The 13,335-nt window shown below is 37.8% G+C and overlaps 1 protein-coding gene across 2 annotated transcripts in view; it reads right to left on the reverse strand.

Moving 5' to 3' along the window:
- LOC124607146 (D-glucuronyl C5-epimerase B) overlaps positions 1-13,335 on the reverse strand; it is a 388,166-nt gene that overhangs the window by 45,404 nt on the left and 329,427 nt on the right. For both annotated transcript variants that reach the window (XM_047139355.1, XM_047139354.1), the window contains exon 7: positions 11,207-11,341. In XM_047139355.1, the coding sequence (XP_046995311.1) occupies positions 11,207-11,341 (135 nt within the window). The remainder of the gene's footprint in view (positions 1-11,206; positions 11,342-13,335) is intronic.

Here is a 13,335-nt window from a genome sequence, read left to right on the forward strand (position 1 = left end):
GTACTCCTTTAGGAAAGTTATTTAAGTATGAAGAAAATGAAATATTGCAACCCCGTAATGTTTTCTTGTAAGATTATACCTTATTAGGTCTATGTACTGAACAATCTAATATCTTTGACAATATGTCTTTTTTGGTCAAAACTAGGCTTCGATGCACAAATACTGAAGCGTATGTAGGTAATGGGGCATTTGCAACTACCTTAAACAAATTATTTTATTCTCATATTAATCCCATTCCCAAATGCAATGCACCGATTCAGATATTGAAAATGTAAAAAATAGCTACTAAGTTAACCAGTGTTATGAAAGGAAATTAATTGAGTCAAAGCTAATAGTATCAAATTAGCAGTGCACAGTAAGAGTACAGGACAACATAAGCAATTGCCCTGAAATTGATGTGGATGGAGCTTGTAATGAGACTCTCAGTCAATTAACATGTCTTTTTAATTGAAGGTGCAGCCAGACAAAATAAGAGAAGAACAACATATAACGAAAAGATGATAAGGGGACCCAACTACATAGGCAGAAATTACACTGTCAACAAAGGCAAAGGATTGTGATTAGTGACAGCAGTTGGGAAAGTTACCTAATACTAGTTGTTTGACAGTCAGCAACAAAAACAACAGAAAGGATAGGACGGACGAACTACATATTTTAAATAAACTTTTCTTTTATTCAATTAGAAGCTAAATAAAGGTTTAATAAACATCTACTTATAAAATTTATGTACACCATCACGTAGGTCACACAGCGAATTTCTAATTATTTGTTTAACATGATGTTAGTGACACACTGTAAGTTTCATATAAAATAAATAATTTAGCTGTGCATTGCAAAACACTTTGGTGTAACAACACATATTTTTTAAAGAGCTTTTATTTTATTTCAAGGAGTAAGAAGAAAAAAAGATGAGGGTTTAGCATCCCAGTGACGAGAACTAAGAGACTAAGCATGAGCTTACTGATCAATATTAGAGAAGGTACTTAAGTCACGTCAACTTCAAAGCAACCATTCTGGAATTCACATTAATCAGTTTAAGAAAACCACAGCAGACCTTATACAAGATTGCTGTATGGCAATTTGAAAGCCACTCTCTCTAGAGCAAGTCGAGTGCCTTACGTAGGATATGGATGATGCTTTTGCTCTAACATCATCACCATCCTTAACTTAGTAGATAATGTATGAAAAGCAATGTAGGATTTGTTTAGGCCAAATCAGCACTTCAAAGTTGCCACAATGGTCTGTAAAGGTGTAAAATTCAAACTAGATATCCTACAGTGTAGCTTACAGGTCAGTGTCTGGCATTATAATATCCATACTTCTCATATTGGTGTCCAGGGTCCATTCTGGTGGTGATCTTTTTCACATTGTCTTGCAAGTCATCATGTTGAGAAAGGCACAAAGTACCAATTGTAGCAAAGCCTCTCACACATGATGAGAGGAAATACTATAAAACCTGTAGTACTTTGCTTCACTATGTTATATGTTGCTGTAATGACAGCAATGATGTATCGCGAAGCTTCAATGGCCATTTACATCAAAAGCTTATCTGACCGAATCTTATTAAAAACTTCCATAAAGTAACTTGTCGGTATGTAGTATGCAGTTGCATTTTGTGAATGATGTCATATGGTGAACTCACTTCTGATGACAATCTTCACTGGAACCATTTTCCATGATCCAAGATCTCTACACGTGGTACAATATTCTTCAACAATAAACCTAGCAAATTCAAAGATTCAGCTTTGGTGACAGTGCAAGAAGTAAGACAGTAAGTGCACATCACTATCTGTTTCTTGCTGTTACTCAACTTTGGAAATCTCTCCGAGAAGTAAATTCCAATTCAGTGAAACACAGCAACTGCAGGAAGAACTGGAACCAGATGTTCTGGGGATAAATGAAGCACACTCTTCTGTCACACCATTGGCATTCCCTAAAGCTGTTTAAATAAAGTCTGACAAATTAGTGCAGAATGGCCACTGGTATCTGATTCTGATATAATCATGCATCTACCACATCCCAGCCACCTGATGTCAGAATGACGTAGAAATACTTCAGTATGACATGGGATGGTATGCAACCATTTCTGTCCCATTTAGTTGTAATTATTTTTAAACAATATTACATTTATTAATTTTAATTCTCTTTTGACAGTTTCTTCCACTTCAGTAATACAGAATTTTTCCTTTGTTTGGTAGCAGCGTTTGTCAGAGCAGAGATGACTCAGATATCACCAGTGTTGTAATGTTACTCTAATGGATTATGCAAAAGCAGTCAGCATTTTTGCATATCCATTTTTGTATATTATTCATACATCTTATTTCTGAAGCGTTAGTACCTATTTTATCAATCATCCTCATGTATCCTTCAGGCTTCTAAACCAGCATAAAGAATGGTCATTAGTCACAACTCTGAATGTGCTGCCATATAAAAAGGATCAAAATTTACTGGTTGTCCAAATAACTGCACGACATGCTTCCTCAGTTGTAGAGTAATTTTCCTTGGACTTGTGAGAGCATTCTCTAGGTGCGTGCAATCACTCTTTCAGTGCCATTCTGGATTTGCACTAGCATCAACGTGTTATTCTGCCTGAGCAGTCTCACCAAAAAGCATAATGACTGGTGAATATGGTGGTGCTATGTTAAGAGTACAGGAAGCTGTATCTTGGATCTCAATACATGAAAATTTGGCATCTCCATTTAACAGTTCTTGTACTGGCTATGACTTGCAATTTAAATACTTTATGTGGCAGCACATTGTAAGGAAGGTTCTCACATCACGAATGGGCCAAGGAATTGGAAAATCCATCATGTAGCTTACTTTTATGGACCAGGGCAGATGGTGTGTTAACTAAGTGCTCCAAGATTTTTATTCCATGTATGATTAAGATGTTTTTTGTATTCAAGCGAAGACATGTGTCATGGACACACTTCAGCATGGTTGTCAAGCAGCTACATGCTCTTCACATGTCTTTGAGAAAAGAACAATGTTATCACACAGGAAAGATACTTCATCCTTTTAAGATGTTGAATCATACTGTCCATATGTGTTCAAAGGTGGCAGGAGCATACATCCATTAGCATAACTTTGAACTCAAAGAAGCCACAAGATGTTATTAAAACAGTCTTTTCTTGGTCAGCTTCATCAATTTCAATCAGTCAGTAGCCAGTCTGCTTAATCCTATGGAGAAATACTTCATTCCCTTCAGACAGTCTCCAGTTCTTACCAGTGGTTACGCTCCCTTTCTGATTCTGCTCAGCCACTACAATCCATTCACCATAAGAATAAACCTGATGTAAACACTGCATTATGTATTCTTGTGCATTTGCTGGAACCTCATTGGTTTTCTGTTTCATGTGGGACTGGAGCAAAGCTGTCTTGAGTACTGTCAAGTATGATAATAAGGGTACATTTTGTGCTCTGCTTTACTCGCACATTGACTTAGCTATAATACGGGACAACAGCTTTACCGGCACATTTAACTTTGACAGCAGTGGCCGTTCAGCTGGTACGACTAGCCTGCAGTGATGTGGCCAGCCGCAGTTCACACGTAAAAAGAGATGAGCAGAGGAGCAATACAGTTCGATGTCATTTAATTCTTAAGCAGAATGAAATAATACACTGCAAATCGCCCACAATACGCTCCTTAGACAACTACACGAAAATAGCAACACATTATCATTTTTAGTTAATGTACTACTGAAATTAAAACAAGAATGGTTGGGAATTCCTGGCTTAACCACAGGGTAATTTTTCTGCATAAGCTGTGGGTAACATAAGAAAGTATTGAAGGATTTACCGTCAGTTGTCTGGTTTTTTTACATTACGTTACATTTATCGTTTTCCATGGATCCCTTGGAGAGGAGTCTCTGGGATGTGGATAGAGTCAAAGCCCCCCCCCCCCCCCCCCCTCCCCCTTCTGATACCATACATGGCTATTGTACAATTCTAATGCACACAGAATTATGAGCTATAATCCTTGTGAAGATATTCATCGATGGAGTAGAAGGAGTTGGCCAACAGGAAGTTCTTTAATTCACTCTGAAACTGATCTTTTTCACTGTACAAGACCTCTGATATGCTCTGGTAAGTTATTGAATATATGAGTACCCATGTATTTGACTCCTTTTTGTACTGTTGTTCTTATACATATTGTTAACAGGAACAACAAGGGACCTAATATAGATCCCTGGGGCATCCCTTGTCTGATGGTTTCATATTTTGTCCTTATACAGATTGTTTTTGGTTCTGGTATTATAACCATGTTTTGCACTATTTTGTGTAAAAAGAGACACAAAAGGACATCAATGAGTACATGTACTGAGAAGTAGTAGTTAGAATACCAAGTTTCTTAAAGAGGTCTCTGCCTGACGATCTAGGAGTGACACCAGATATAATCTGAATTTTGAAAATTCTCTCTTTGTGAGAGGAGTGTCCCCAAACGATGATTCCATAACGCATTGGTGAATGGAAGTAGGTGGAATAAACTAACTTCTTCATTTTTAAATCACCTATTTCTGCTATCATACGTGCTGCAAATGTAGCTGAACTAAGGCATTTCATTAAGTCTAGAGCGCGAGTTTTCCAATTTAGGTTGTCGTCAATTTGTAGCCCTAAAACTTTGACACTGTCTACAGCTTTGATTTCATTGTTTGAATACATTATACTTATAGGGTCAGGTATTCTTTGTGAGGTACTAAACTGTATATACTGGGTCTTGTCAAAATTCAGTGACAATCCATTTTCTGTGAACCACCCACTGATACTTACAAACATTTCATAAGCTCATTGCTCAGTGAGATCACAGGTACTGTTTTTCATACCAGTACTTGTATCATCTGCAAATAAGACAAAATTTGCATTTTGTGACACTGCCTATGGAAGGTCATTAATATATAAAAAGAACAACAAGGACCTAAAATAGAGCCCTGGGGCATCCCTTATCTGATGGTTTCATATTTTGAATGACTATTGTTATGTGATAAGCCTGATACAGACACACACTGTTTTCTATTAAAAAGGTAGGATGAGAACCATGAGCCTGCTACTCCTGTTATCCCGTAATATTTTAACTTTTGTATAAGGATGTCATGCTGAACACAATCAAAAGCTTTGGCGAGATCACAGAATATTCCAAGTGGTACTATATTTTGATTTATTGATTCTAATATACCATCTGTAAAAGTGAATATAGCTTGATCAGTTGACAATCCTTCCCGAAGTCGAAACTGATTGCAAATGAGAATATGTTTCTGTACTAAGTGTTCATGAAGTCTATTGTACATAACCCTTTCAAACACTTTTGAAAATACTGCCAATAATGAAATGTGACAGAAGTTTTCCACTCATGATTGTCTCCTTTTTTGTGTAATGGTTTGACAATAGCATATTTAAGCCTATCTGGAAAAGTACCACTGTGGAGGGATTCATTACATAAGTAACTCAGTATGTCACAAAGTTCTGAGGAGCAACATTTAATTATGGTAGTACTGATTTCATTGTAACCACATGGTACATTTGTTTTTAAGAGAGCTAATAATACTAGAAATCTCTTTTGGTTAGGTAGGATATAGTTGAATTTTGTCACACTTCTGCGGAACTGCATTTTTAAATATTTTAAAGTGTCTTCTGAGGAACTATGCAAATCTAAGTTGTCTGCTACTGAAAGGAAAATGTTGAAAGTGGCTGCAATTTTGAAGGTATCTCTAGTCAACTCAGTATTTACATTTAACATAATTTCCTCATTTGCCTGATTAGTTTTTTCTCTTTCACTTTTTACTATGTTCCATATAGTTTTTATCTTGTTATTACAGGCATTTATTTTTTCTTGAAAACAAACACATTTTGAGGTTCTGATTACTTTGTTCAGAATTTTACAATATAATTTGTAATGTGATTCAGCTCTGTAGTCATTGTTTTCCCTTGACATTAAGTAAGTCTTCTTTTTGTTTTGCAGGATACTTTTATTCCATTTGTAATCCAAGGTTTTAATACATTTAATCTATTTGCTTTGATTACTTTCTTAGGGCAGCAGTTTTCAATGTGACCTATGACCGTATTAGAGAGACAATTATATTTTTCATTTATCCCGAGTGAATTGTATACATCTTTCCAGTCTGTATTCCTCAAACAGCTTTTTATACCTTCAATTCCTGTTTCATATATTATTCATAGTTTCCCACTTCCTGTTATTAGTTGAATCAGACCCCACTAAATTAAATGTAAGCAACTGGGCATCATGATCTGAAAGGCCATTAAATATTGGATTTATACTATGATTTTCTAGTGTGGTAGTATCTTTGAAAATGTTATCAATAGCAGTGCTGCTGGTACCCATACCCTGTTTGGGAACTGTACAAAGGGAATGAGATTATAAGAAGTGGTAAGAGACTATAGTATGGATCTTGAGTAGCTATCCTTCAGAAAATTTAAATTAAAATCTCCACTTAGTACGAGTGCATTATTTTTAGAAGTTAAGAAATTTAATACTGCATCAAGCTGTTTAGTGAATAGCTGGAAATTACCAGTTGGAGCCATGTATATTGTGACTATGATTATTTTTCTTTTGTGTGTTTCTACTTGTGTGGCACATGCTTCAAAATGCTGATCACTACAATATTTAAGAATGTCAATGTTTTTATAATTGTGACCCTTTCTAATGTAAGTGGCAAATCTTCCTTTCTCCATCTCTCTTCTACAATACTTTGAAGCTACGGTATACCCTTCCATATTAAGCATTTCAATTTCACTAGCTAAATGATGGTAATCTCTTATCTCCTTCCTTATCCAAAACAAAGAAATACATTTCAGTTCTGGAAGTGTCACTTGCTATGTTGTTAACGAGCCTATCAACAACAGAATCCATGAAGCCAACCAGGCGCAGCATTTTCTCTTCTTCTTTTATGACGAGCTGTTCTATATCCTACCAGCGAGCGGCAGTGACGTGTGAAAAAAACTGTGTGTGTTAGTTCCAGTATGTCTGGCAGCTTAACAGTCTGGTTACTTCCTGGGCCAGTTCTGGATGAGTTATGTTGCATTCATATTGTAATGGTGCAGTAGCAACTGTAAAACTGCAGCGTTTGTACGATGTATTCGATGCTGTGAAAATGATTGTTTTTCATGTTTCTAAGATAAATATCTAACTCTGTGGTTGATAGGCATAGTCCAAATAAAGAGGATTTGGGTTTTTTCATTTTTGCTTTAAAAAATTAAACTGTTATGTTTTCTTAATTTCAACAATTTTTATGAACAGCTTTTCATAAAACATCGATAATTAAGAATTTGTACTGGAAAGGGAAACAGGAATTTCACGTCCAATATGTAATTAGAAACAAGAAGTCGTGCATTATTCATAAAAAAATGATGAGTTTTATAATTACAAGATGTAGAGTATTTGAAATTGGATAAGGAAACAAAAATGATGCTGTGGAGGTTTGAACGACAACATGAAGAACTGCATTTGGTTCATATTTCATTACGCTACCGACTGCGCTACAGTTTCAACTTGAGTCTGTTTATCAACTGCAATATATACAGCACTGAGAAAACTTCAAAGCCGATTAACTTCGTTAACTGATGAAAAACATTAAGAATGGCCTATTTCTCAGCACTTTTTAAGTGTGTTCCACATGCATGTTTCACTACGGAAAAGAAAGCAGCCTCAGTCATTTTCATACTGCACATTATCAGTGCAACAACCAGAGCACAACGCTGCAGAGGCTGTGACTGTACACAATTTTTGAAATAAAAACTATGTACCTAAAGCGTGATTAAGAAAAACATTGATAGCTGTTAGTACATTTGAATATCTTTAAGTTTCATTTAATGTAACTTAGTAATAAGATATCTAATATATAAGTAGGATCTACTTCCAAGAGCGTAACACCACCAGTATATGTGTGCTACGGCTTCTGACAAATCATCCTGTTTGTGTTTGTTTACATCACGTTTATTCTTATGCTAAACAGATTATAGTAATTGATGCAGAAATGCCATTTTCCACCTTTCTTCTTCACAAAGATCACAGGATAGAAAAATAATTTTTTAGTAGTTTGATGATTTCACCTCACAGCATCTCTTTCACTTCCTCCTGAATTATTCATCGTTCAGCTGCAAACACCCTATATATGAGCACTGACATATGAGAGATGATACCCAGCACTGATTTAGTGTACCACACTGGGTCATCTCATTTGCCTTGTCTCATTTCCGGACTTGAATGTAACTGAAAATTGTTTTAGAGCAGTTGACATTCAACAACATCATTCTTTAAGTGAGCCCACACAATTGGCAGCTGGACAGTAGATTCCTCCAGTGAGCATTTCATAATCGCAACATAACATGATTCTGCATCAATGGCACTAACCTGACCACTCATGGACTGGTTTGACTGTCCCTGTGTAAATAAAATTAGGGGCAGGTTGGGCTGTTAGTGGAAATTGGTGATGCAGAACTAACCATGTCCACTTGAAATGGTTATCACGGTGGCTGTTATGTAGGTTCCTGTTGTGTTGTTGAGCACCATTTTGCTCTTGGCTCGAGCATCAAAGTTAAATGGTGACACTGGGGTGAGTGGTACACCGGGTCTCTGCTTCTGTAGTAGAAGTTCTATGCTCGGAAGACTATTGCTATCACTTCTTAGCTTAATACTTGTGCTTCCTTAATGCCACCCATATTGAACACTATGGTGGCTAAGTAACTTCATTATACCTGCACTAACATGTAAACCAACATTAAATGTTCTATGCAGACCCTGAAGTGCATGCTACAGTCAGACAAGGCAGAATGATGCTATTCATTGGAACAATCATTTGGTACACTGCCCCTTGTCACAATGCATCCTCCACCATCTGCCTTCTTATGTGTATGCCACTATAACATTACACATTGAAAGCACATTCATTAAGTACAAAAATATGGACTGAGCTGACATGCTTGCCTCAGGAGTGTATGCTGCAATTTAGGCACACACAAGATGTTCTACCAGATTCCAATATTTCATAAATAATGAAGTCCAGAAACTTCCAGAAATCACAAACATGAAATGATAAATGACTGCAGGGGGGCAGGAATCAAACTAGTGACCTGAGCACGACCAGCCAGCAAATATAATCACTACACCATGGTGGATGACAAACGACATATGGTAATACTGTCTTAACAAACATTTTTTATGATCACACTACACTTAAATTTTTGTTCATTTTTTCCTATTAAAAATAAAATATTCAACTCAAATAACCTCTTCAGTTTAACTGAATCTACACCTGTGACTGAAAATTTTGTAGCCCTGAAGCTCATCACAAATCTTCAGATATAAATGATTTCTTCATGACTTCATAGCTGCCCTAATGATCTTAGTTCCAAGTTTAAACTGAAGAATTGTGTGCAAGTACATCCGGTAAATACCATAAAGAAGACGACGACACACCAAGAGTACATACAATAATGAACCAAAAGGTTCTGACCAGCTGCTTAATAGGGTGTTGGTTCACCCTTGGAATGCAATACAGCAGTGATTCAGCGGTACAAAGTCTTTGACAAGTTTCCCCCACAGGTATGTGCCACTAGATGTCTATGCACAGGTCACCCAACTCCCATAAATTATGGACCGGTGATTTCTGGTCATGGAGCTGGTGCCCAACAGTCTCCCAGACAAATTCCCCTGGATTCATATGCAAATCTGGCAGCTAAGACATCAACATGAATTCGTTTCATGCTCTTCAGACCACTGTAGCCTGATTTTGGCCTTGTGACCAGAACAGTTGTATTGTTGGGAGATGCCATAGCCACTGGGGAAGACCTCAAGCATGAAGTGACACAGGTGGTCCACAATAATGTTTGTGAAGTCCACAGCTCTCATGGTATCTTTCGTTATTATCACAGGTTCCCTGGGAGCCCTGGTGAACCTCCCCCATAGCATAATACCTCCACCACCTCTGGTTGGCACCTGTGACTCAGTGCAGTTTTCAAGTAGCAGTTCATCTGGATGATGGTATATCTGGACACAACCATCAAGGTCGTGTAAGAAATCTACACCTATATCGACACTCTGGAATCCACTGCATGGCGTGCTGCCGAGGGTACCCTGTACCACTACTAGTCATTTCCTTTCCTGTTCCACTCGTAAATAGAGCAAGGAAAAAACTACTATCTATATGCCTCCATATGTGCCCTAATTTTTCTTATCTTCATGGTCCTCACTTGCAATTTATGTCAGCGGCAGTAGCGTGGTTCTGCAGTCAGCTTTTTCCGTTTCTTAATAATGTGCCTTCCCTCCAGGGCTTCTGATTTGAGTTCCTGAAGCCTGTCCGTAACAGTTGTATGTTGTTTGAACCTGCCAGTAACAAATCCAATAGCCTGCACTATTGTTTCAATGTCTTCCTTTAATCCAACCTTGTACGGATCCCAAACATTAGAGCAGTACTCAAGAATAGGTTACACTAGCATCCTATATGTGGACTCCTTTACAGACGAACCAAATATTTCTAGAATTATCCCAATAAGCCAAAGTGTGATTCCTCTGCCCAGGTGACACATTTCCACTGATCCATGGTCCAGTCTCTATGGCCCCATACCCATTATGTTGATGACATCATTGGGTCAACATGGGAGCACATACTGGTCATCTGGAGCAGAGGCAACTGTTCAATCATGTGTGCTGAATGGTATGTTCCAAAACATATGTGCCTGCACTAATATTGGATCATTTGAATCCCAGATCTGCTACAGATTGCCACCTATCCTGTTTTACACAGTAGGTAAATGTCTGACTTCCATGTTCTGTGATGAGGTGGGATCATCCAATACCCTGCCACCTACTTTTGGTTTCACTGTCCTTCAACCTTTCCATGGACACTCCTCACAGCAGAACAACTGCTGACCAGGTCTGGAGTTTCCATGATACTTGTTCCCAAGTACCAGGCATAACATTAAGCCCTTTATCAATGTGACTTACACCACTGCATTTCCCCATTTGCAGGCCATATCATCACTAGTATGGATCTCTGCTTCACTTTTCTTATCAATTCATGTGGCCACAATGCCACCAGGTGGCATTAGATCTCCCTAAGGGCAGTGGTCGTAATGTTTTGGCTGTACGGTGTATACTGTACCTAAAAAAGCTATTCAAAGTATTACGTAAAAAACAGGTACAGACAGTCAAGTTGTAGAAGTTCCACATAAATAAAAAAGATGCTTGGGTTACCTTTATTTTGGATCTGAACAGCTTTCTTTTGGGCTTCTTCTGATATGCCAGACCTTTCTGTAGGTCAATGATGAGATCACGTGTCAGAAGGCGCCATTCAGATTGATGACCAATACCATGGTAGGTGTGCTGATCCTAGAAAACACACACAGTTTTTTAATATGGAAGACCTGAAAGAAAGGTTTGTGTCTTTCATTACAATTATGGTTAAATGCAGAGATCAATTATTCTAAATGAGATTTACTATTCTGACAGCTTAAAAGGGATGCAAAAATTCAAAATGCCACAGCAGTTATTTGGAATCCTTCCATTCCACATTACACGTTATTATTTTTCTTACTGGAGGATAGCGCAGCAAAAGTTGTTGTGTTGAATTCTTGAGCTAGAAGAAAGGGCTACCATGGTATCAACAATATAAAAGTGCAATAACAGAAACACTGGTAGGATACAGAGAAGTAGAATGTTACATTTGCTCATTGTTGTGTTTAGTCCCCCTGTGTCAGTACTGCAATGTGTTAAATAAATACTAACAATATAATCTGTTTTGGGTATCAGTTAATACAACTTCTATTTTTATTGCGACAGCTACAGCTTCCAATTGCAGTGTTCGTTTACCCGAGGCACAAAACTAAAATAACTGTAAACACTTAAGATAAAATAAAAATTATGCAATAGACTGAGTTTTTGCACTCAGATTACTCCTTTACATAAGTAAGGCTCACAGGGCGACCCTCCATATTGTAAATCATGGATTTTGATGTGCTTCAAATATGTTGTAGAGGCACTTACCCTGAGTATCTGACTATCTGGCTTTTTAGCAAAGGGTCTTGGTTTTTAAGAAAATCGATTTTGAATTTCAATGTGTGATTTGTATACCTATAACATAAGATGTATTCTGGGGAAGTCAGCGTAGCGGAGTGGGAAAGGTTAATGGCTACCGTCCTGGAGGTATCGTGTTCAAATCCTGCTTGTGCAATTTTTTTTTTTCCCCCAAAATCGACGTAGTTTTCAATTTTATTTCAAAGAATATCAGCAAACAGTGTAAGGTGTGCGAAATTATAAGATATATTCAGTTGTTAATTTTTTCTATCATACAATATTATAAAATCTTATTTTTCATCGTCCACATTGCTTGATGTGCCAGATCAATATTGTGGGTGATACTTATCAAAGAAACAACCGAGGTACAAAGTTTCGCAGCATCACGCGCATTTTATGAAAGCAACCGTCTTGCAGGCGTATGGTTTCATCATGAGCGATACTGGGAAACAATTCTTTTGCATTCAAAAAGATTTCTCTTTCAACTGCTAATTTCGATATGAACCATGCGTATCTAATCATGCTTTCAAAATTAGGTGCCCTGAGTTGATGTAGGATTAGTGAATGTAATTTTATCAAATCTTCCCTAGAAGCGATCTCCCTATTGTCTTCCATCAAGTCGGGATCATTCTGAACAATTTTCGTGAAAATTTTCACCTGTCGGTAAAAATAAACATCGCAGGGATGCCAATAAGGAGTGCACTTTGGTGGGACCACTTTTAGGGTGCAGATACTCGCCTTCCTTTCATCAGTGAATATCGTATAAAGTTGAATCAGTTTGCCCTCCCCACAAATCGATAATGCACAAAAAATGTTTCTGTTCCATGTACGGAAGAATTACAGAATGCAAAAATTCTTCATATACCAGTTTCGTGAACTTCCCGCATTTCGCGCAGGACACGACCACATTTCTGTATTTCCCAGTTAATTTGTCTACTCGTTTTTGAACGTTAGGATGAAATTGGTCTGCATACATAAAAAAACATAAGGGAGCAGGATTCGGACACGGTACCTCCTGCGCGGTAGTCGTGCACCTTAACCACTGCGCTACACTGACTTGCTCGGGTTACATGTAATGTTACAGGCATACAAAGCATGCAAAGAACTTCAAAATCATTTATCTCAAAGCCGGCCGGAGTGGCCAAGCGGTTCTAGGCGCTACAGTCTGGAACCGCGCGACTGCTGCGGTCGCAGGTTCGAATCCTGCCTCGGACATGGATGTGTGTGATGTCCTTAGGTTAGTTAGGTTTAAGTAGTTCTAAGTTCTAGGGGACTGATGACCTCAGAAGTTAAGTCCCATAGTGCTCAGA

The sequence above is a fragment of the Schistocerca americana genome, chromosome 3 (genome assembly GCF_021461395.2).
Source record: "Schistocerca americana isolate TAMUIC-IGC-003095 chromosome 3, iqSchAmer2.1, whole genome shotgun sequence".
NCBI classification, from domain to species: Eukaryota; Metazoa; Arthropoda; class Insecta; order Orthoptera; family Acrididae; genus Schistocerca; species Schistocerca americana.